Here is a 24424-nt window from a genome sequence, read left to right as displayed (position 1 = left end):
TCCGCCTCCGCCACTGCCGTAGCCCTCGCCGTCCAGGTAGCTGCCCGCGCCGTCGCCTGCACCGATGGCGTCTCCTCCCAGGTAAACCCCCGAGGAGGAGCTGTAGCTACTGCTGCTCACGCCGACTGAGGCTGCAGGGATAAATTTTAAATTTTTGATTCTATTTTTCATGGGATTACAGGGAAGAAATGGCACTTCGCTACGAACTAACTATTCATCTCCAAACCACTGGCAACAAAAGCGAGTAGACCCCTAAGTGAGAATGTCCAAAATGGAGCCTCACGTGTCAATATTTTGTGTTTTAATGAGTCACGTGGCTCGCGCTTAAATTTAAATGGGGACCTGATGTGTTAAATTTGCTGTGGTCACTCCCACAGTGGTCACTTTATGGTTGGAGCAATGTGAAAATGCCAACTCTGGTTCGAATTGCCACTTCACCATGAGTAAAACTGACCACGAATTTGAAAATTTGATGATGGGTTTTGGAGATGTCTGGAAAACATTTTTGACTTCACCATGAGTAAAACTGACCACGAATTTGAAAAATGTGATGATGGGTTTTGGAGATCTCTGGAAAACATTTTTGGGCAGGTTTCTCCATGGTCAACCCAAAATGTTTTTTATGGAGTCCTGTGATGTTCTATTCCTTGGACTCCGAGTGGACACCAAAGCGAGTAGCTAAACTTTTCTTTCCCCCATTTAACTCTCATTGGTGCAATGAAAACTCACAAGAAGTGAAGTAAGTCGTGCTGCTCTTCTGAGTTAAGATGTTCTTCTCCAAGGCTCCTCCTCCAACTCCACCGCTCGAGCTGGCCATGTTCCTGTGACTCGATGCGCCGGTTCCCTCTAGCAACCAGAAGACACACGGCAAAACACGCGAGTTGCCATTACTCATCGGCCACTTCCCTCCGAGCTGCACGCTTGTAATTACTGCGTTCGCCCTTGGCTTCAACGTCAACAATTAAAGCGAGCGCAACCGTGGGACGGAGACACTCACTTGGCGGGAGGGACGTCAGTCTGCCGGTGGATGTCAGGGACTCCGTGACAACTGATAGCACAAAAGGAAAAATGATTTGTTTGTGAATAATCCAGGCGGTCTTTGTACAAAGCAGCGTCTGTTTACTTTAACATCGGACGCTAACCCCTGCTTGAGCAACTGTCGACTGAGCAGGTGCCTGATGATTATTCCCAAAATCCATTAGTGAGTGTACTGGTGACATGCTAGAATGCAGTTTTAGTCCTTTTAATTGGGCGCAAGCTATTAAATGTGACATTTTGTTTTGCTTTAACCCAGTGTTTGAGTTTCCAGGTTAAGTGAAAGTGATTTTTACACTCCTCCGAAGGCCCCTAAGATGGAACTGTAAAAATGAAGTGCACAAAGATTAGACATAAACATTTTGGTTGCTGTTCAATGGAAAACATGAATCTTCTTTTTTTTTTGGGAGTGTTTCTAAGTTTATCTCGTAAAACGGAACATTTGGTTTCAGGAGACAAAAAAAAAGGAAGCTTTTTTTCTTTTCAAGTCACACATTTTGGAGTTACAATACATGCTTTTTATTAGAAAGCAAATAAACTATCCTGGTCGCTGTCAAAAAAAAAAAACCTCATTAATCAGCAAATAAACTATCCTGGTCGCTGTCAAAAAAAAACCCCTCATTAATCCGACCTACAAACAGCATTTAGCTCTTTTTTTTTTGTATATTTACAGTATTACAAAATTACCATTTCCTCAACCGGCTGTTGACGAAAAATGTGCCTGATGATGACTTGCAAATCCATTACAGTGAGTGTACTGGTGACATGCTAAAATATCTTCATTATTGACTGTAAAAAACTATTTTTTATTTTAGGCCACTGCAAACTTCAATCACAATAATACTGAGTCTCTCGTATCGCTAAAAATTGGAACCAAATTATTAGAAACCACTCAGTATGATGCAGTGCAACCACAATAATAAATATATTGTCCAGCTAAAACCACTATTACACTGTCTAAAAAAACAACCCCCCCCCGCAAAAAGGTAGGTTTGTAAAGCAGCATTTTTGATACATCTCTTGTCTTGGACCTAATTCGACAGTGTGGTTACCAGCTTCAGATTTTTGGTGGGTAGTACAGTGGGGAACATTTTCGGAGAATTTTCTGTTTTGACAACCTCACTGCGTCTGTCCAATAAATCATGAATACATTCCCCCAAAATATCAGGGGAGGAATGTGAGCCTGCACTTAAGTTTAAGTCATGTGCATTTTTCCTTTTCTATTCATCTGCGTCTGCCGAGCTACCATTCCCCGGCTTCTATCTATTTTCCTTGCTAGCTAGCTAGCTACCTACCACCGCCACCTACAGTAGCTACCATCTACACACGTAGCTAGCGAGCCGGCTAACAACCTAATCTAAAAAGCTATCTGTCTATCTATGACTCTACCTATTCTATTTGTCTAAGTACTTCGTACATCACTAGCTATCTACCAAGCAATATGTATGTCTACCACTTCATCAGTCTAGCTACCCATCTATACCCTTTAATACAAATACAGCATTATTTTCTTTTGTGTGTTGAGTGTCCAGTAAGTGTATATGAGCGTATTTGCTTCCTGGATGTGATCATTACTAATGATAATGATCATACCAAGGAAAAGCTTGAGTTGTTTGAAACGTCATCCTATCTCCCTGTTTCTTGACCCCCACCTTCCTTCTCTTCCTCCTCTTGCAGACTTTTATGGACTTCGACGTTTGGCCATCAGGCCTGGAAACTAACGGCGAACATACTTTAGCAGTTAACCACTTTGGCACGGCTGCCAACAAGCCTTCCAGACGCCAACCCCAGTGTCCATTTGTTAACTCTGCTTAGGGTTTGGCTTCCTTACACCTTTTGTAAGTGTTTTTTTTGTTTGTTGTTGTTTTTTTCCCCTTTCCCTTTTAAACACTTTGCCTCTAACTGAGCTTAACCGACTGGAGGCGATTATATTTAGATGTTATATTTAGAAAAGTATGATCTGACGTTCTACGCCCACTTGTAGTTTATCACCAGACGGGACTTGACCTCATCGTATGTTGATTATCAAAGCTACTGCTATGAGCAAAGATGGCCAGGAGGGTTTAAATGTGAGATGAGGGGGGCGGTGGAAGGTGGGGAAATTTGAAAGGTGAGACTTGAGAGAAGTAGAAAGCATGCAAAAGTGACAGTCTGCCCGAGACAAAAGCGCCCAAGAAAAGGTGCCAGCCGTGTGGAAAGTTAACTCTAACCTGGCTGGAGCGGCTATGGAGTGTTAGTTGGGCTCTTTGAATGCAACATAACATCAGTTGAAAGGATCAAGTGGATGCTGTTGAGCATTTCATAATCGGATTTTACACGTGACATTCATGTCAAATCAAGTGAGGAGACAGTGGAAGCTCTAAAGCTCAATGTTAAGGAATTAACTCGCATCTGTGTCAGAGAAACTAAGAATTTAAAGTCATGTGAGATCAAACTGTTCTTGTTGAAACCATGCCCTGCTCAACCATCAAATCAAATACAGTAAGTCTAGTATCTTTGTTGTAGGTACTCGTTTGACCCGTAAAACATATCTACTTAAAGCCTTTGGTGAATGGAATATCCACATAAGTCATCGCTGGGATTTCCAGAAGTGTTAGCCACCAGTTAGCTCGCAAGCTTAAAGACTTCCGGGGTTCATCTCGGCTGACGGAAAGGTGGTGGACTCGTTTTCGGCATTAAGTCCTCACTTGGGAACTTAAATAATGACACCATACCGTTCTGAAATTGTGGCATTGGGGGAGGTGTGGATAGCTAGCTTACTACAGACTGTAGGAGTAGAAACAGGCCTAGTAATAATAAGTAACTCGCAATTGTGTCGGATAATCATTGATGCGGACAAAGGTTCTCGAGTTCTTACATAGTGTGGCACAGGCGACTCATGCCGGGACCCCAAGTACGTCACTGGGCCCCGTTTTAGCCTTGCCCGCTAAGATCAGGAAAAGTGAGATGGCGAAAACCATTTGAACATTTTATCTCCATAGTTTAGTACTCCATATAATTTATCGCGGAGGGACACTAAATTACATACTGTATTTCCTCTACATAGTTTGCCTGGCCACATTTTGGAGCGGATTATTTCTATTTCCATTATCTCCTCAGGGGAAAAAAAGTGTTTTCCGAATGTAAACAAATTTGCCGTTGTCCTCAGAGGTTCCACTGTATCTTATTACACCGTGAACACTTCAGAAACCTCACCCCGTTCATCTGCCAAGTCTCCCGAGAAGTCTGCCAGTCGCGTTAGCTCGTCCATCCCATTTTATCTGCTGACAGGATGACAGCACAACGATGACCGCGCTCAGGTTACTGTGCCTGCGCAACAACCGTTGTTATGCGTCTTAACGCGATTAAATGGCAACTGGGCTATAAAAACGATAATCCAATGAGAAGGGGGTGGGGGGAGCACAAGAATATCACAAGATTCACATGAGTTTCTAGGGTGTTTCATTGGAAATTTCATGCCACTGAAATCATATTGCTATATAGCAAGTTTTGCTTGTTTCAAACATGTGGGGAAGTCGAGTTCTATCCATTTTGGCGTGAGAAAGGAACTACTATCCCTCAAGGAAAATGTTTAGAGCTTTTTAGTGCTGAAAAAAGGCATTCGCCTCTGCTGCAAAAGCGAAACCTCAAGTCTATTCTAAAAGACGGACTGTGGTGGACCACAAGGATCAACTCTAAGTACATTTTGTTTGTAATTTATGTTTTAATGACACTTACAACTTTTATGTGAAAACATTTTCATTTGATTTATGTTTCTTTTTTCTGTTCTGTTTCTTAATGTTGAAACTGTTAATCAGACAGTGGCTTACAAAAATATGCAATCTACTTCTTTGGAATAAAGCTTCTTTCTGCTGTGGGTCTGCAAATTTAATCTTGGTTACGATGGTGATAATTTGGAGAGCAGAAATATATTTTTTTCAGTAGTCCTGCTAAAAATTTAGAGAACCAATGGCGTAGAAAGTAAAAGTCTGCGAGAATACATTACGACTGGGCCTCCAGGGTAACTGTTTATACTTTTCGGGGGGCCAAAGAAGTCACATGCCAAGCTGTAAACGCCAAATGTCAAGGGTATAAAAGCAACATCTTTGAAGGTACAAGCCCTTGTTCCATACAAATACTAATTATGTCCATGATTGTACTTCAATACAACACATATTAGCTTCCCAGACATGTTTCACTGTAAAGCCATCTGTATAGCTGATAGAACACACAAAATGGAGCGAGAAAGGCTCTAAAGCCACATTATTGTGCCCAACAAAGGCTCAAAAGGCCAGATGCAAGCCACTAACCACACCCTGAGGATATTTAATATATCCAACACTTTTCCCATTTCCTCAATCTGCCATAAACACGTGCTTGTTACTGGGTTTTTTTTTCCACTTCCAATGCTGACCAGACTCTTCTCGCATTTAAAGAATACGCATCCTAAATTCCTTTAAGTCACCTAGTAGCCTGTTTAACTTCACCTCATAACCTGGAAATATAAATAACATAAAGAGGGGTTGCTGTCATCGTAAGTATAGTCTAAGCGGTGAGAGGTCAAGCCCTGGAATATATTTAGAAGAAATGCAAATAGCTCTGTAAAGAGCATGTAAAGCTATCCCCGGTGATCGTGGTAGCAGATTAATTTTAACATGAGCGAAAAAGACAACAACAAAAAAAAGAAAGCATCCAAAATGATTTTCATGCAATTCCAGGGCGAAGCGCAGGCAGTGAAAGAGCTTGAAAACTTCGAGAGCGAAGTGATTGCTATTAACGCACGTTCGGTCATCGAAAAACAGCAGCAAAAACGCGCTTTTAAAAACTATTTCCAGTGTTTGTGTTCATACCTCCAGCCAACGGAGTCAATCAAGTCCCCCCGTCCGCGTGTGGAGCTCCTTCGGGGAGGGGGGCAGCGTGCGCGAATAAACCCGGGGATGTTCCTAAAAAAGAAAAGTACTCCCCGCTCCTTGTTGTGACTTCTTTTTTGTGTTGTTGCCCAAGTAAAGTCGCAACGGAGATTTGCGGGCAGCGGTCCCGGCCGCGCCCCTCAGCGTCGCAGGTGTAGAGCAGTCCGTTACTCCAAAGTCCCACAGCCGGAATGGACACTTGAACGCGTCCGTCTGCAAACTTGAAAACAGTGAGTGAAAACTCCTCCTGCGACTCTTGTGGCCACAACTGCTTCCCAAATGTTTTTTTTTTTCCTTGGAGGAGTGGGTGGGAACCTTTTTTTCCTTTTCTTTTCTTTTATTAGTGTGGAGGGCGATTGTGTGGCGAAAGAAAACTCATCCCGTTGCAGCTGGATCGCATCTGCTGCACACGTTGCATAGACAATAATTGGCATGCAGTTTGTGGTTTGCAGCCACTGCTATTACACTGATTTACTGTGCTGCGCTTTTTTTCACGTACAGTAGAGACACAGTATTTTGAAGAAGACACTGAAGCATGTGAACTTTTTTTTTTTTTTTGCACAAAGACTTGCTTGTGACAATTTTACGATATAATTTAAAGTGACACCCCATGCTTAGCTTCATGGTCCGATGCAAACCAAAAAAGAAGACACTTTTAGCCTACATTGCAGATAATAAAAGGAGCCATCAGGTGAATATAAAAAGTCAAAACACCGCATTCAAATTCCAGGTTTTTGTGACATTGAAAAAAAAAAACGAGGTCAAGAAAAATCATTTTTAAACTTTTGTTACCACACCAAGTTCAGCTGTTCCAGTGGGATTTGTTTCCCTCTGACGTTTTATGCCAAAATCTTTGTGCCAACATGCTGACATTGACACCGAGGCCCCAGTTTATCATGCCACCCACTCCCAGCCAAGACTTCAGAATAAAAGAGAAGATTGTTGGATTAAACAAGCGGTACTTGCCAGAAAGTCCTGCAGCTGTTCGGTGCTGCTGTCAACCTCTTGACAGCTTCCTTGACCAGTTTTCTTTTCATCAATTTTGGAAGGGCCTCCAGTTTGTGGTCATCACTGTTGCGCAATATTTTCTCCGCTTGATCCTAACTGCCTTCCCGATGTTCCATTTAAGACCTTGAATATTTTTTTTAACTATTCTCTTGACTGAGACCATAAAATAAAAAGATTGCTTGATCCTAACTGCCTTCCCGATGTTCCATTTAATACCTTGAATTTTTTTTTTTTTGAACTATTCTCTTGACTGAAACCATTAAAAAAAGAAGATCTCGACTGATCGTGGCTTATGCTGCTCGAAAAATGTTGGGAAAAGCTTACTAGAACATCTAAACTTTATTTGAGACTATTCAGAGGCCCCTTTAAATGGTGGGAGCTGCAGCATCGGTGAAAACGGGGTCTACTGTACGGATTTTCAAAAAGTTACTTCTACATACAAAGAATACGTTTACAAGGAGATCCCCCTTCAAGTAAAGAAAGGGTTTACTCTTTATCGCCACTTTGTGAATTTAAAACAAATCCTTTTTGTAAGGCTTCCGACCATTGACATTTGTGTAACTTGGAACGAATGGGCATTTTTTATATCTCTCCAGTGAGGAGCCATTAGAGCCGGTGGGATCCCTGATCCACCACGCCCATTCGGCACTGACCTCCACCCACCCGCATGACTCACGGGCGAGCGTGACTCGGTTCTGCTCCACTGACAGAAAACAAATGGCCCCGAGGACAGTGAGCAGCAAGGGAAGGAGGGAAGTGGAGGGCGGATTGGGAGGGAGGGGGGGTCCACTCACATCTATGTGCAAGCTTGTACAGTAAAGCCAAAACTAATAGGAAAGGGAATAGTTTGAAAAAAAAAATGAAGGATTCCATGACGATGGAAAAAAAAAAGTGAGGAATGTTAAATGTTGTTTTTTTTTCCCCAGCAGACAGTTTGGATCCAACATGTTTGTGCTCGGCAGAAGTGATAAAACACAACAAGCAGATTAGATTTGTATAAACAAATTTAGGTTCAAAAGTCCATTGCGAGGCAATGATTACTTCATTACTGCAGATCTCACACTAGCAATCGAATCTGTAAACACTGATTATGCACCGCGGGAATACTTTCAATGCACCCAAAGGTCGCGTTCACTCGCACAGTTGAGGCCCAGGAATATTTGGACAATGACGAGCATTTTAAAAAGTTCACCTTTATACACCACCAAGCTTGTTTGGAGCGTAAATCAAGATTTTCATCAGTGATTTAATTTTTTTTTTTTAGCTCAAGCACCCCTGAAAGTCAATCCAAGCACCCCCGAACTTGAGAGAGTTTGAGATTTCTTTTTAATCCCATTTTTTTTTTTTTTAACAAACTAGAGAAGTGTGATCTATATGGACAGTAAAGCAAGCAAAGTTGGCCGTACACTCCCTGCTCTAGTTTATGCACGACAACAACAAGACTGACGCAAGAGTCTTCATTATCTTAATGAGGAACGGGAATCTCTCCAGCAACTGGCCAAAGCCGGAAATCGCCCCACACATGGCGCCACTGCGGCCCCCACCAAAGCAGACATTATCACTCACTCATCACCGTGATTTAAAATTAGAACCGATCCCATCCCTCATCGTAACTGCGGCTTATTTTCACACGTCCGCACTCTCTCAGAGTCTGTTGAAAAACGCAAGCAATGTCATTTCCATGCCACATTTTGGAAACAACACCAAATAATGTTGGAGTATATGTTGTTGTTGTTGTTTTTCTGGGGCAGCTTGTTTCACACTTTGCAGAAAATCAAAGTGAGAAATTGCCCAGCCAGATGAAAACAAGAGCTTCTCTGTGTGCGGTCGAGGCCGTGCCCTTGCTGGATTCGGACTGAATCTCAGCATCATGCTCAATCACATGAGAGAACATTGAAAATATCATAAAAGTGACAAATGGTTTTTATCCCCAACATTCAAAAGATGCTTTGGATGCCTGTGCAGACTTGATACAAATTTATGGGTGCTCATGACACTCTCACCTGTGTTGGATGAAAAGCTGGCACCCTCACTCACATCTCACATGCGTTCGAGATTCTTGATAAGCCACCGTTGCCTCGCTTTGGCTGAAAAACTCCCAACCAGTGCCTGAAAGTAAAAGTTCAAATGTTGACTCAGTGGTGAGAATAAACTAGAACGCTTAATCATGGACGATGTGAAATTACACGTGTATCCAGGCAGGATGATGTTTCAGAAAATGTAGGAGACTGGTGAAGTAACTCTGAGAGAATGGAGGTGAATCAGCTGGGGAGTGGGAACGGTTGAATCACCTCATGACTCCCCCATAGAAACTATAAGGTAACCAAGAAATAGTCTGACAACATTGGGCCTGTTATCTAAAACCAAACTAATTTCATTTTTACTTCGACTGCAGTGTGAAACGTACCACCGTTGATCGAAATATATCACGGACGCTGTTTGAACAGAGGGAAACGTCACCCGGATGCAACTTTAATTGTTTCCGAACTGAGTTTTTAACTGGTCTCCAGTGAGAAATCTGGATCAACTTCATTTCCCAGAACCCTCCGCGGAATACGTCATCAGCGTCCCACCAATCACGAGCTTTGGAGGGCTTCTGAACTCCAAAACAAGGAAATGCAGAAAACTTCGCTGATCCGCCAATATGTAGGAGGACAAAAAAGGAATAACTCCTCACAGTACTGCTTATCTTACTTTTTTGGATCAGAGCTTGTTTTTACCCCGTTGCTATTCAGATTAAATACAGACGTTGCTTTTGAAACGTTTTGAGCAGCGACGAAGTGCGGTTCGTGTATGGAGGCCACACCGAAGAATGTCTTATCTAAGTCGGTATATTGTTCACCGTCGAGTCCGTGTGGGTCCAGTGAGACGGTAAATTAAATGCATTTCACGTATTATTGTGCGCTATTAAAAATAATAACAAACGACGTCATTTTATCATTGATTTAATTTCTATGTCGTTTTAGATTGTTAACATTTTATTGATTCATTTTTACCTACCTTTTTGTCGTCTATGTACCTTCGAAAAGCCTTCTGTGGAAAAATGTTTTAAAAAATTACAACATTGTTTTTGTGATGTCCACATCAGATAACATCCTTCCACTGAATTACAGTAATACAAAATGCTGGTAGCCTAAATCAGTGTCATAACTACGCTGCATTCAACTAATAGTTTTTTTTCACATTTTGGAACATCTAAACAAACTACAGCATACTGGATTAATTAAAACGAAATGTCTCTAAAGGCTGTGTTTCGGAAAAAGCTCATTTCTTGGATGTCTTTTAGATGAGCAATGATTGTCAATATGGAAGCGCTGGCTCCGCCGCGTTTTATTTGACCGCACACTCTGCCATCTGCTTCTCCACAGCCTCAGCAGAAGCTGAGCTCCTCCCTGAAGGTGCGTCTGAAGAGAACGCGGCGCTCCTTCACTTCGCCCTTCTCCGTGGCCAAGCGCCTCTGTGTGGACGAGGAGGACGGCCAACAAGTTCCGGCACATTCCCGGATTGCGGGTGATGATGATGATAAAAATCCCCCACTTATCAGTCTGTCTGTTGGCGCCAACTACCAGGAAGCCACACCTGGGAGTGAAAAGTTTTCCAGGAGGATTCCTGGACCAGCGCACTCTCACCTTGAAGATCTTGCGCAACGACGGGAGCGGCTCAGCAAGGAGGTGAAGGTCAAGACGGAGACGTTACGCCGATTGAGAATGGTTAAGATGTACAGGAGCAAGGTGGTTCACTCGATGCGGTGGGAAGAGGGCGTGATCTTTTTTTTTTTTCTTCAACTTTTGTCCTTCTTCTGCAGAACAACCTGGCGCAGCTTCAAATCTTGATCGACAAGTGGCGGAGTTGTGCTCAGAAGGCGTTGCGTGAGCTTCAGTCGGACGCCCGTGTGGAGGGACGCGAGGCCAGCCTGTCTGAAGTCATTGACCTCTTTGGTCTGGATGAGAAAATGCTGCACTTTAATCGCACGGAAGAGGACTTTGCATCCTGAATGTGCTTTCAAACATATTCAGGTGCAACCCAATGAATTAGAATATCCGGGAAGCCTTGGATGACTATACTGAAAACGCTAAATTTACTTTTAAATTAGACCGTGACAATCAAAATTAATTTCATTTCAAATCAGGTAGGAATTGGCCTTTTAAACATTCTTTTCCGATGTCTTCAATTTCATCCATAGCATGCACAAGTTTAACTTTTTGAATAAATGCACTTTTCTACCATTTCGATGCGCCAACTTGATGTAAGCCATACAGTAGGAAAAAAAAAATTGGGAAAATAATGAAAATCCAAAAAATGATTTCTGGGGTGAAAGAGTAACTGTACGGCAGGGCTTTACAAAGGTTGTACTTACCTTTTTTTGGGTGGGGGGGTTGATATTTATGTCTTACAACTAACTGTCTATCCAGTCCAATATTTACTAGAAAGAGCTTATTGCTGTTTAAGTTTGTCATGGGGCTGGTCCTTCATGATCAAATTCCAAACCGTACAACCTGAGAGGTGCACCGTACACTCCCAATTCCGAATAATATTCGAAGGGCAAATGTTCAGTCATACGCAGTTGTTTATTTGTGGCTGCTATGTTATTGTCTCGTACCGCTCGATTTGTTGCTGGCGTCTATTTAAGATGAATGTGACTAAAAACCTGGTTGCCCGCCCGGGGCTCAGTTGTTGTATTTGATCTGCACCAGCGAAGGGACGTTCCTCATCCTCAAATGCTGCGCCTCGGCGCTGAGGAAGGCCAGCTTCTCCATCTGGAACCTGGCCGTGTCCTTCAGCCGCTGCACCAGCAGGACCTCCTGGTAGCGCTGCTCCGTGTTCAGCGCCTCGTTTTCTTCCGTGGCTTTAAAAGACAAAAAAATAATAATAATAATAATAATTTCGGAAGTTGAGGAGAAGTCCGAAATGCGTGACATGAATTTGTTTACCCGAGGCCTCGTAGATGTGTCGCATCTGCGACACGGTCACGTGCATGTCCTGGACCTGCTTGTCCAAAGCGGCGTTCTTCCGTTCCTTGATGGCCGTCTGAGCTTGGAGGTGTCTGATTTTTTGTTTGCGATACTTCACGTCCTTTTGGAAATTCTTTAAAAGGAAGGGGAAGAGGTGGAGGGGGGGGGGCAGCATTGAAAAAGGCCTCATTGCTGTTTTAAAGGCAATGTCGCATCGCAGGAACGTGGCTCATGGTAGCACTGTCCCAAAAAGATGTATTAAGTTCATGTCAATGTTTTAGGCAAAGCCACTTTTTGTTGCGGGAACTCCTTAGATCAGGTCCCCCGGTGGGTTTTTTTTTTTTTGTGAGCGGGCCTCTGGTTACCTTCGTCTGCAGGGCCTGAGTCTCCTTCATAGAAATGGCCTGCTTGCATACACGGCTGTCGCTGTCTGACTTGAGATACTAAAAAAAAAAGTGTACAGGGAGCACACTGTCAAACATCCCGTCGCCATGTCAGTGTCAAAACAACAGCGCAATAAACATTACGACCGCACTTGATGGCTTTGTTTGTATTCCAACGTTTAAATTGTCAACGTTCCAGAGGCCTTGGAACAATGGCAGGAAGCCGCGCCGCTCGCCGCGGGAGAACCACCTGAACGCTGTGCCAAAGAAAACGGGCATCGGGTGCCCGGAACGCCGATTCTCATGCGCAGTCACGGCCGTGTTAAAAATAAGAGCAAGCCGCGTGACTCATCGGATCTTTATGGGGGCCTGTTTATTCTCCGAGCAACTCACTCCCCTGTGGCCTGGACATGTCTTACGGGGTGTTTTAAGGGGTGGGAGTTGACTCAAGATTGCTTTTTTGCACGTGTTGAAATGGCGACAAAGAAGCAGCGGCATTTGCATGAAGACGCCGTGCTGATAAAAGCTCTTTACTCGGTTATCTGCTGATAAATACTTTGATGGCTGCCGATAACCATGTGATGACCAATATGAATAAATCTGAAAGATTTGAAAAAGTAAAAAAAAGTATTGAGGTTTGCCGAGGTTAGAAGAGACGAGCCGCGTACCTCTTTGTGGTCCTCTGTGAGCCGCAGCTTCTGGATGTCCCGTTCTTTGTTCTTGAGATCCTCGATCTGCATCCTCCTCATGGTGTTGTCCCATTCGACCTGGATGATGCCCTTACGGAAGTCTTTGGTCTGCACCATGGTGGCTATCTTCTGCTCGCCGAGAGTCTGTTTCGGACAAAAACGGCGGCAATGGTGAGGCACGAGTCGAACGTGTGCGAGGCGAGTGAGTGCGCGCGCTCCACTGACCAGGATGGTGTGGTTGAGTTCTTCCACCTTGCCCCTGTGGAGGAGAATCGACTCGCTGTAGTCCGGGATGAGATCCGTGTTGGTCACCTCCACCTGACCCTGTTTGAGAAGGAACTGGACCGTGATGTCCGTCAGGAAGTTGTTCTTCTCCTCGCGCAGGCTTGAAGGGGTCGACACACAAAAAAAGGGAAGGATAGTCAGATCATTAGGTACACCTGTGGAATCAAATGGAATTGATCCAAAGACTTTTCACGCAGCAGATGTGGCCAATTAAGCCAAATTAGACAATGAGACCTTTATTTTGGTCAAACAGGTGTCTCACTAGACATTTTCTTGCTTGTCTAACTTCATGACTTGATGGGTGCCAAGAACGGGGTGCTTGAGACCCAACAAATTTTACACAAGCCATTCTAAAAGTCTTGTTTTTCCACAATATGGATTCCAATGAAGCGTCCCACACACACTTTTCAAGTTCTGTTGCGAGACATTCCATGTCCTGCTTGGCGGCCTCGTCCGCTTCTCGCCTCTTGAGAAGAGTCGCTTGCATCTCAGCCAGAGTGGCTGCCGTGGCTTTGATCTGCAGACAAAGTACCATGCGTTTTGGTTTTTTTAGGATTACAAAAATAGGAAGATAAACAATGGGAAAAGTAACTATATAACTATAAACCTCACGTCAGGGACGTGTTTACGACTGACTCATGACGAATTAGACAGTGAAGTATGTTTTTGGTTGGAGGGATAGTCAGAAGAACACAAAGTCAGTAATCGATGCTCGTCAAGCAGAGCAGTGATTCTCAAAATGTGGTGCGAATACCAATCACGGTACGCGGTAGACAACAGAACCATGACGGATCCTAGCTCCTGCTTGGTCGGGAGGATTTTTTGTGTTCGCCAGAGTTGTTCCGAGTCCCTCTCTGCACTACTGTCGTATGGTGTTCCGCAAGGTTCAATTTTGGGGCCCCTGTTGGTTTCATTGTATTATCCTTCCCTGTGTTCCAGCTTCATATTTAGGGAAGATAATGAGTGTGACTAAACCAAGACCTAAAGTGTGAACTACTAAGTCAGCTGCTTTTGCGATCTGGCTGTTGGTTCTTACATGATGAATATTAAACCGTCTTGAAGATGATCCAGATCTCCCGAGGTATTGTTTCAGCAATTTTAACTCGAATAGAAAGTCAAAGTGCCCTCGTCATACCTTATGCTCGGTGTCTATTTTTGTTCTGCGGATTTGACAAAACTTCTCCCACACCGGCTGGTTCAGTCCCTCTGGCATGTTCCTGTGAGCGTCCAACTCCTCCATGGCAGTCTTCCTTTGACCTCTGCGAGGAAAGAAATTTTTTTTTTACTCTACTACCAAGTCAGCACAACTATTTTGAAACAAAACGGTCATGATGACCAACCTGGGCCTTCGCTTGAACAGTTTATACAGCTGATCAACATGAGCTTTGTGCAGATTGGAAAACTCCTTCCTGAAGTCTTTGTCCTGAGCCTTGAGAGACATGAGAATTTACGTTCACTGGCGAGAGGATGTCCGCAAGCCGGCAGCAGACTTACTTTGTCGTCTGCCAGAATGTTCTCATAGCTCTCCTGGAACAGTTCGACGTCTTTCTCAAAGTTCTGCAGGTCTTCGGCCATTCTCTTCTGTAAGACGGGAGGGCAAGATGAAGGAGGGGAAGTGGACAGGACAGGTTGAAAATGGGAGTCGTGGGGAAAGACGAGAAGAAAATGAAACTTCAAGCCCAATGCAAATGTGAAGAAATGGGAGGTGTCATTTTACCATCTGTGCAGACATTTCTTCAAGTTTTTGCGCCTGCTCCATTTCTTCGTTCTTCATCAGCTCTTCCATGAGCACCGAGTAATTAAGCGTTTTAATCTTCAGTTCCTCCTGTAAAATGCACATTTTTGTACCAAAGAGTCATGAAATACAATGCAATGAAGGTCATAAAGACACCATTTAACACATGACTAGACGATTACATACGTTAAAATTTTTTTTAACCTTTTCATGCACCCTGTAACCTGATAACATGATAAGCTGTCCACTGTAGTGACCGCTGTCCCTGAAAGGGTTAAATGACGCTTTTTGGGGGAAATTGCCTGTGAATGCTAAAAATCCGAATCTAAACTGAAACATTCTGGAATGAAATGTAAGAAATGTGGAGCAGGGGAAAGAACACATGCAAATGTCTGAATTTGGGAAATTCCTTTGTGAGAATTCGGGTAGTGGGCATAGGATCGACGTAAAAGTCAATTAGACAGTCAAATAAATAAATGTGGCCATAAATGAAGTCGTCTACTGATCTGTTACGTTATCTCCAAAAACCTCTCGTGTCACGTTGTGCCCTGGAGCAGAGCATCTTTTTTTTCCCCCTCTTATGAGTGTTTTAAAATATATTTTAAAAATCTGAACATATTGTTTTGTTGAGTGTGCGTGTGTGTGTGTGTGTTGACCTGCTGTTCACCTGACATATGGCCATGTCTGACTTAATTTTCATCTCAAACAGCTTTTTCAAACCTTCATCAAAGCGGTCCGTGGCCTCTTTGGTGGTTTTCTGAAGGCTTTTGATTTCGTTTTCCAGTGACTACAAATCAAGGTGATCAGAAACAGCAAGAGTTGGCAAGTCAGTATTTCCCAAAATCTCCAAGCGGGTTGCGAGGGAAAATTTTGGACTACCTTTCTGTATTTATCTTTCTCCGTGTTCAGCTCTTTGACTTTCTTTTCATATTCTTTAAATTGCTTTTTCTCGTCTTCGCTCCACTGGTTGTTCGGTTTGGCCAGAACAAACTCGGGCTGGGGTACTTCCTGTGGAGCACATTCAATAGGCGCTTCCCGTCCTTTCTTTTCTTTTCTTTTTTTTTTTTTTTTTTTTTTTTTTGGCCCATTTGTTGAATTCAAACCGTGCAGAAAAAAAAAAGCTTGCGAGTGTGATGTCATGTCGGACCCACCGATTTCAACAAACTGTCTTTTTTCACTTCAAGAACGCCGTCCATCATGTCATCAAGAGCCCTTTCTCGGACGTCGTCGCTCTGAAACAGACGAGACATTTTCACCACTTCATTTTTTTACACGTCGCACAAAACAACAGTTTTCGAATCATTGTCAAATATTCTTTTTTTTTTCTCCATTAACCCTTTCAGAGACAGCGGTCACTACGGTGGACAGCTTATCATGTTACAGTATCAGGCTACAGGGTACATGAAAGGGTTATTATGAAAAATGGGTGAATGGTTGGAAGGCCTCACCTCTTCATAAGTACTCATTGAAATAATTACTTGAGTAGTATCAAGTACTTGATGACAAAAGGGCTCAAACACTGAGTAGCTTCTGATTAATCATTTTTTCAAACAAGTTAAATGGGCAATGAAATATTTTTGAAAAAGAAGCGTACAAATTCAGATATTGCCCAACATCACTTGAAAAAAAAAAAAGGTCCGCCATTGTTTCTGCCTCGCTTTAATTAAATGAGTCGCTCATGTGTGGTGCCGCGAGCGTCATGTGACTGTCGTCACTGTTGGGTTACGTTGGATTTGTGAAACGGGTCATGAGAGAGCGCACGAGGCAGAAGTTTCCCAGACAAACCAAAACAAGCAACAAAACGCCAGTCACAATCGATGGATTAAAACAAATGTAGCGAGTGCAATGGAGCTCGATGTAATGGAGTAAAAGTTGCATTCCTTCTTTCGGACAAGACAATTCTGTTCAAACGGTGACAGACTCAAAATTGCCAGTAGGGGTTAAATCGAGTGTGAATATTTGTTTTTCTATATTGCTGCCGTCGGGCCAGAACCTCCTATGTCACTTTTTTTTTTTATGTCGTTTTTTTTCTCCCCAACAATTTAAACTTTTGGACCGTCTATGTGTTGGTGTTATTTTTATTATGATCAAAAAATAAATAAATAAAATTGTTGATTCATTTAAAGAGTTGAAAATGGCTTGCTCAGATTTTGGAGATAGGAGGATTCCGCCCGGCGATAGGCGCCTTGAGATTGGCCGGCAACCAGTCCGGGCTGACCCCGCCCTCTCCTCCAAAGTCAGCCGGGGATCGGTTTAAAGCTCACGCGCATCCCTCATGAAGACAATCGCTGTCGAAAACGGACTGCTGGACACTCCTCAACTTCACTTTGTTCTTTCACGTTTTGGCTCCATCGCTTTCAAGTCCTCCTTTTTTTAAAAGTGTAATTTACTTCTGCGACCAGTTTGCATGCAAACCTACACAAGCACACCGGTTGGTCCGGTCTCCAAGCCAAGAAGAATTTGGACGCAACCACAAACGGGAGTTTTCAAAAACAAAGCCGCGTTTGTTTTGGCAAGCGTACCTTGGCCGCCAAGCGCTTTTGCTCCTCGAGCCTCTTCCGTTCCTCTTCCTTCTCCTGTTCTGGGGTGAGGTACTTTTCGGCCGTTATCTAGTAAGTCACGGGAAGATTTCCCTTTTACCGACAAACAAAAGTGACACGTTGATCAAACGATACGCGGGATGAAAAGAGTCGGTTGGGTCACCTCGGAGTCCTTCACGACAAACACCCTCTCGGGCACCTCCCTGTCGTTCAGGACGGGCACCCACAGCTCCTCGTCGACCTCCAGTTCATCCAGGAGCTCCTTCACTTGCTTGTTCCTCTCTTTCACGCGGGCGATCTCCTGCACCTTTTGCTTGTACACCTTGTCAAAGTGGGCGTTGAGGGCCACCTTGATTTGGAAAATCACATCCTGCATATTGGGAAAAGAGAAATTTGGGAGGAGAAAAAAAAAAGTGATGGCTGTCACTTTGCATCACCCACATAGGTGGTTGTGCTTGTGTTTTTTTTTTTTTTGAACTTGCACTCGAGTCTATATTACCATTTGCTTGGAATGTATGATAGCATACGTGAGTTGAATGGCAGGCCCACCAGTGAAACCGGCCGAAGTCAGACATGCTTTTATTTTTATTGTTCGCGGGCTCCCTCTACTGGAGCGAAGCGTAACTTACCCTTAGGCCAATGTCAATGCGGTTCGGTACATGCCGACGTCATCCTGATAATGAATCGGAGTGTTCGACACGTGTTTCCAGATCGATACCAGTACAAGTACTCAACTCGAGTGGTCACTGATACCGGGTAACCGATACTACGAGTACTTTCGATCGAAAAACTACTATTAAAGCATGACGGGTCATTTTAAAGAAAGAGCTTTTGTTTATTTCTGACAAAAGGCAGAAAAGTCACCCTGCGGTAGAGATTTCAGTCCAAAATAAATCACAAACAGCTAACTCTGAATTTGGAATAAAGTAATAAAAGTGCAAAATGAAACTAACCATTACCGTGAGTTTTAGTCTTTGTTCAAAATACATTTACGAAATAGGGCTGGGCAATATGGCTGAAATTTTAGTGTTCCTTATCGCTCTCTCTATTTTATTTTTTCACATATTCAAAAAGGAAAAAAAAAATCTTAAATTGATTCAAGATAAAATATCATAAAATACAACCATCCAGAGGAACAACACCATGTTACAAAATATTGATACATACAAGTACAAAAAATAAAAGTGACGAAATGACAAGCATAGCATGCTGTATAATACACTCAAGTAAGGATTGCACTATAATGGCTTCACAAAATCATGGCCACAACCTTTCACGGCGGGGACTTAAATCCAACTCTTAATGCCACACGATCGCATCGCAATTTTTTATATCGTGAAGAGATTCTCACCTGGAGCAGAACGATCTGGTTCAGCTTCTGCTCGGTGGTGTGCAGGCTGAACTGGTCGTAGAGGTCAGGGTGTGACAGTCCCAGCTCAGCCGAGTAGCTGCTCGCGACTCCGCTCTGGGCCTCCGACAAGTCCTCCGTCTCTTCTTCTGCAGCTTTTTCTTGGGCCCTCTGCTTCGAAAAGGTGGAGTAGCGCAGTGGTTCACAAGTGTTCGACAACCCACTACCGCCTCATAAAACTCTCAGCTCTCCAAGACATTCAAAAAAACGTCGCGCATTAGACCTAGGTGTTCATAAAAAAAAAAAAAAACAGGTAGAGCTTTCATTCCTAAAATATATATGTATGTATTTTTTGATATACTATTAACAAAAAGTCCATTTACAATCTTGAATACAACTTGAATTTAAGAGTTACAACCTTGTGAAGAGTGTCAGAAAAAAAAAAGAAAAAATAAGAGTCAGCCAAATATTCTATCACGAGAATGTACACTACGAGGACAAAGTTGTGCTTACAGCCTGTTCCGCCTTCCTTTTATTTTCAACTCTCCTCAGGGCATCCAACTCGGCTTGTGGACGCTCTTTGAGTGGGTAGTTGGTCACCTCATGCTCAGTGTGAAAGGCCTGGAATTGACAGGCGCATATTAGTCATATCCCTCACGTCATTTGGAGGTGGCTTGAGAAGGCCTTTCATACCTTTACCGCTCTGTCTTTAACTTTCAGAGAATCCCAGCAATCCCTCTTGATGAGATCACGCTTGTAGCATCGCTCTAAAATCTCCATCTCAATCCTCTCTCTCACCTGCGCTCAAGACTCGCATCAGAAACGACGTCGGAGAAAAGAAAAAACGCGCACTGCCCGCGTTACCCTGGAAACTTCCTCGTCCAACGCGGCGTCGTGCATCCTCTGCCTCTCGTCGTCCACGTTGAACTCCTTCAGCTCCAGTCGCTCAATTTCGGGAACGCTCTCATTTTCCAGAATCATCTCTTGGATCTGCCGACATGGATCCATTCTGTCAAAAACGTATTTTTGCGTTTCGTTTCAATGTCCTAGCATTCATGCGGATGCCACGTTCCACTCACGGCGCTGCGGATCTCCTCCATCCTGGCCTGCAGTCTTTCCTTTGTGTCTGAATAATTCAGATCATCTTCGCTTAGATACTGTGAAATAAACAGTACAAAAATAAACATGCCGTGTAACACTTGTGGATTTAAAAAAAAAAATGGAAAGAACCTCTGAGATGATGCATAGATAATAATTGCCACGCGGTGTACAGAAAATACAAAATGGTATACGCTTTACCTCACTTTCTGGTTGTGTTTCAGTGTCAGTTCCAGTAGACTCTGTATTGGCATCCATGGTGGGTTGAGCTGTTTTACCACATCAGGATTTCAAGATTTTAGTTCTGTGCAAGCCCCAGGGGACGGAAACATACCGGACACACTCAATATCATAAACGGTGAGGTATTAGTTTGCTCCAAAAACATAAACTAGTACAAAGACACCAGCATACACCGTTTCCTCAAACACACCTTTTCCTGAGGGATACACTGCATATAATATTATGTATGTATTATATAACTACATTTACACACTCCGTTAATCAGTATACACAAAACAATGCATTCAGATTTTTTTTTTTGCTGTCTCCTATTTCGCCACAAGATGTCACTAAAACGAAGCTCTGAGTGATGAGTCAACCCATTTTCGATCAAATTGAGCCACTGGTTCCTTGCTTTGCATCGAACCTGAACATATTTACCGTACACGCAATGCACTAAACGCCTTCACGTGGTTTTACATCAGTCCCGAATCTTCTCGCTAAAACTTGGGAACGGGTGATGACGTAATAATGAGTCATAACATTGCTTAATAAGAGTCATAAACGTTTGTTTCCTTACCGTCTCCCGCTAACAAAACTAACTTTTTGTTGCTGCTAGTAGGAAGATGAGGAATATTATTATCACATCACGTATTAGCATTAACACACTACAGTACTTATATTATCACTGGCGTATTGCGAAAATAAACGGAGAAGGTTCAGTGTTTGTGTCGCGGTCTAATTGCGTCATTTCATTTTTGACAGTGTCGCCATGTCAACCAAAATACACACGTTTTAAAGTCATTTGCAACCACGCTATGTCGTGATAACACGATTGAATAAGGAATACTTGCTAACAGAACTACTTGGTCGGTAGCTATATGTCAGAAGTTATTTCCTGCCAACAAATTAGGAAATAGGCACATTCAGCACATTTAGCATTGTCGGTCACGAAACCAAAACTTACCTTAACCTGGAATATGTCGAGAATGAATACAATGTTAAATACTAAGAACAAGTGCCCAAGACGAAATAATAGTTTTTGCTGCATGTAATACTTCTTAACCTCAATCGATGAAACCAACCAGTATTTTCCGCTGTAGTGCAGCAAGAATAATATGGATACTCGGTTTTGCAACAAATCTAATACCTCACTCATACATTTAAAAATCCAAGACCTCACTCATAAATTTAACGAAATAAACTAATTTGCGCGATTCTTCTAAACCGCCGATTTAACGAGCTCGAGCGTATCCGTGGCAACCAGATACGAGCCAGCGCCCCGCCCCCTCTCCTTCTTCAACTCTCATTGGGTGATGCGTTTTCCCGGAAGTCAGGGTAAAATATAAATATTTTCACCCCTCGTCGTTTTTACTCCTCCCTGCAAGTCGTCTGTGTAGAAAATCCTTCAGTGAGCCGACTCTTTTAATTGTAAAAATGGCAAGTGCCAAGTGCGTCGCTAAAGGTAAGACATTTAATATGGGTTAATATATTTAGCAAAACGTCGCTTACGTAACTGCGATTCTGCAAAACGATACATATTTATTTATATAGCGCTTCCGTAACAACTGCATCTGTAACAAAACGCTTTACAGAACCCATTTCTTGACATATGCATGTGACTACACAATTCTATGAACTTTGTGTCACATTTTTATCGAAATGTAAAGAGGTAGTGCGCTATTTAACTTGGATACAGCTGCGGTTTGCTTTATTGTCATCCTGGTGTTAAATCTCACTGGAATAAATCATTAATTCAATGAGATTCCGACGAGCCATAATTACGTATATAGGTAGCAGTTAAAAAGTTCTGCCTTGAGGTCGCGTGACTCAGCATTTGTTCAAGTGTGTTGAGCAACTTAACAATTGCGGCGATTTCATTACTTCTTCGCGAGGTTTTTCGAAACCCCCCGCTGTGTGTGTGTGTGTGTGTGTATGTGTATATATATATATATATAGCACTTATTTTTTTTCCACTGAAAGCATTGCATGAATATATGTCATTCGAAAAGAGTTTGGCAGTAATACTCTAAATATATATATATATATATTTTTTTCTGTTCCTTCCGTCATGGCAAACCAGTTTATTAATGTGCTACTTCTTAAAAAATGGCCTGTACAAATATCTTTATTTCCTCAAAACTGGAATGGAGACTTGGCATTAGTCTTGCATATCGTATAACTTCTGCCGGTCCTGCTTTTCACGCTTGAGAAAAAGAATGCTACTTGGGTGTGCTTTGAAATATGCTTTTGATAATATGTCGAACAATGTTTTGTCGTTACAAATGCGAATCAACATGCAGTGTTCACAATGTGAATATTTTCCAAGGGTGTGCTGCGCCCGGACCCGTGCCAGCCGGCTCCATCAGACTATACAGCATGAGGTTCTGCCCTTTTGCTCAGAGGACCCGACTGGTGCTGAATGGAAAAGACATCAAGTAAGTTATTCGCCCGCTCGGTACGATTTAAAACCAAATGTGCCTTTTTTTTTCTGTTTTGTTCATTAGGCATGATATTGTCAACATCAACCTGAGAGACAAACCCGATTGGTTCCTGGAGAAAAATCCTTTGGGCCAAGTGCCCACACTGGAGACGTCGGCGGGGGAGGTCATTTACGAGTCTCCCATCACCTGCGAGTACCTGGACGAGATGTATCCTGAGAAGAAGCTGCTTCCCGAAAAACCATTTGGAAAAGCCGAGCACAAGATGTTACTGGAGAAATTTTCCAAGGTCTTCGAGCTTGGTCATGGAACAAACTAAACACAAAAACTCAATTCATCACTGTTTGACAACGGCAATCTGAATTTTGTGACAGTTAACACCATTAACCTACAAGATTCCAATGGGCAGACTGAAAGGCGAGGATGTCTCCGGACTTCATACGGAACTGACGCAGAAGTTCCGAGAATTAAACGAGGTCTGTTCACCTATTTTCTCTTTGTGCTTTGATTATCAAGAATGCGAGTTGTCTTTCGGAACTTCGACAATAGCTCGGCCTATATTCCAGCACCTGGCAAAGAAGAAGACAAAGTTCTTTGGTGGAGATTCCGTCAACATGACCGATTACATGATATGGCCGTGGTTTGAGAGGCTGGAGCCCCTCGAGTTGAAGGAGTGAGTAATCCCCTCCCAACGTAAATGGAAGATAAGAATAACGATTCTAATTTTGTCTTATGTGACCGCACCGTGAAAGAACAGCAGCGTTGCAATCGAAGATAATAATGACAATGCTTCTTCCCCTTCGACCTTCCAGCTGCTTGGACGATGCGCCTGAGTTGAGGAACTGGGTGAAGCTCATGTACGAAGACCCCGTCGTCAAAGTTAGCGGGCACAGTGTGGACGTCTACAAGGCCTTCTACAAGACCTACCTGGAGGGCAAACCCAATTTTGACTACGGCCTGTAGAGTTGAGACAACGCTGAACCGCGCCTTGATCTGTCCTTTTTTTTTTTTTTTTTTTAAATAATTTTGGTTATTATTCAAGTGCTAAGTCACACACATTGCCGAATAAAACCTGTTCGACTCTCTCGGTTGTTGTTGTTTCAACTGCTGTGTAAAAAAAAAAAAAAAAAAAAAAATCAAGGGAACATTCGCAGTGACATTGTGCTGCTTGAGTGTTCCTTTTATTTCTTTTTATATATACCTGTATATATTTTTAGCAATTTATAAAAATCTGGAAAAAAAAGTTGCGTTCACAGTCTGAGAGGGGAAGTGATTTTATTGGCTAAGGGTGAATAAAAATTTGACACGAAACTGCAGTAGCTGCCATCAAAACGAGGTAGTTTGCATTCTTCTCCCCATTTGTTTCCAAATTGGTGTTCATCGGGATAACTTTTTTTTTTTTCTTTTTGCAAAAGGTATTTAATACCCGCAGCATCACGAGTACACCGTGCAACTAACTCCTCCATACAATGGAGTAAACAATACACCCCTCGGCACCCCCATATTTTAAGATGCACCCGCTCTTACAGATCAGAATCGTTTACTGAATTGTACACTATATGAACAAAAGAATTGGGACACTTGGCCCTGAAAGAAGTGAAAACGGAAGAAAACTCGCGGCTTCCTAATGCCTGCCAAGAGTGTTGCCCAGAGGGTCTCCTGGCTCACCATTTCTGTTCTAGTTCAGCCCAGAGGTGTTTGGTGGGCTTCATCCACGCCAAACTCCTCCGAGCATCCCTTCATGGACCTTATTTTGTGCACGGGATAAGAAAAGCGCTTTGCCCAAAAGGTTCCCACCGAA

The 24424-nt window shown here is 42.9% G+C and overlaps 4 protein-coding genes across 6 annotated transcripts in view; 2 read left to right on the top strand and 2 right to left on the bottom strand.

The window, feature by feature from the left end:
• LOC109528768 (CCR4-NOT transcription complex subunit 3-like) overlaps positions 1-6160 on the bottom strand; it is a 7141-nt gene extending 981 nt beyond the window's left edge. Inside the window, exons 1-5 of the mRNA XM_019891720.1 lie at positions 5865-6160; positions 4231-4344; positions 998-1048; positions 730-846; positions 6-131 (exon numbers count right to left, since the gene is read on the bottom strand). Coding sequence (XP_019747279.1) covers positions 6-131; positions 730-846; positions 998-1048; positions 4231-4285 — 349 coding nt within the window. The 5' untranslated portion in view covers positions 4286-4344; positions 5865-6160. The remainder of the gene's footprint in view (positions 1-5; positions 132-729; positions 847-997; positions 1049-4230; positions 4345-5864) is intronic.
• Positions 6161-9519: 3359 nt separating this feature from the next.
• Positions 9520-11694, top strand: sfr1 (SWI5-dependent homologous recombination repair protein 1). 3 transcript variants are annotated; one of them, XM_019891742.1, is made up of 4 exons: positions 9520-9610; positions 9706-9803; positions 10301-10663; positions 10738-11206. In XM_019891742.1, the coding sequence occupies exons 2-4, from the start codon at positions 9726-9728 to the stop codon at positions 10924-10926; spliced, it is 630 nt and encodes a 209-aa protein (XP_019747301.1). In that variant the 5' UTR covers positions 9520-9610; positions 9706-9725; the 3' UTR covers positions 10927-11206. The 3 variants fall into 3 exon arrangements, 2 of the variants coding, with proteins under 2 accessions (XP_019747301.1, XP_019747300.1); XR_002170730.1 differs by adding an exon at positions 11604-11694 and having other exon boundaries at positions 9547-9803; positions 10738-11095; XM_019891741.1 differs by having other exon boundaries at positions 9547-9803.
• Positions 11482-21114, bottom strand: LOC109528777 (cilia- and flagella-associated protein 43). The gene is made up of 21 exons (XM_019891736.1): positions 20164-21114; positions 19944-20021; positions 19729-19854; positions 19558-19662; positions 19378-19485; positions 18868-19038; positions 17680-17886; positions 17499-17585; positions 16128-16208; positions 15856-15984; positions 15644-15763; positions 14959-15066; positions 14736-14822; positions 14582-14670; positions 14377-14500; positions 13646-13758; positions 13182-13341; positions 12936-13100; positions 12250-12327; positions 11864-12017; positions 11482-11778 (listed from the first exon to the last, which is right to left on the bottom strand). Exons 1-21 carry the CDS (start codon positions 20218-20220, stop codon positions 11600-11602), a joined length of 2526 nt encoding a protein of 841 aa, XP_019747295.1. The 5' UTR covers positions 20221-21114; the 3' UTR covers positions 11482-11599.
• A 423-nt stretch (positions 21115-21537) lies between these two features.
• LOC109528780 (glutathione S-transferase omega-1) lies at positions 21538-23708 on the top strand. The gene is made up of 6 exons (XM_019891740.1): positions 21538-21647; positions 22512-22620; positions 22690-22912; positions 22998-23099; positions 23190-23296; positions 23436-23708. The coding sequence occupies exons 1-6, from the start codon at positions 21620-21622 to the stop codon at positions 23584-23586; spliced, it is 720 nt and encodes a 239-aa protein (XP_019747299.1). The 5' UTR covers positions 21538-21619; the 3' UTR covers positions 23587-23708.
• The last annotated feature ends 716 nt before the right edge of the window (positions 23709-24424 follow it).

Source organism: Hippocampus comes, unplaced genomic scaffold (assembly GCF_001891065.2).
Source record: "Hippocampus comes isolate QL1 unplaced genomic scaffold, H_comes_QL1_v1.1 scaffold121, whole genome shotgun sequence".
Taxonomy (NCBI): Eukaryota; Metazoa; Chordata; class Actinopteri; order Syngnathiformes; family Syngnathidae; genus Hippocampus; species Hippocampus comes.
Note: the sequence above shows the minus strand (reverse complement) of the source record. Positions and strands in the feature narration are given on the sequence as shown.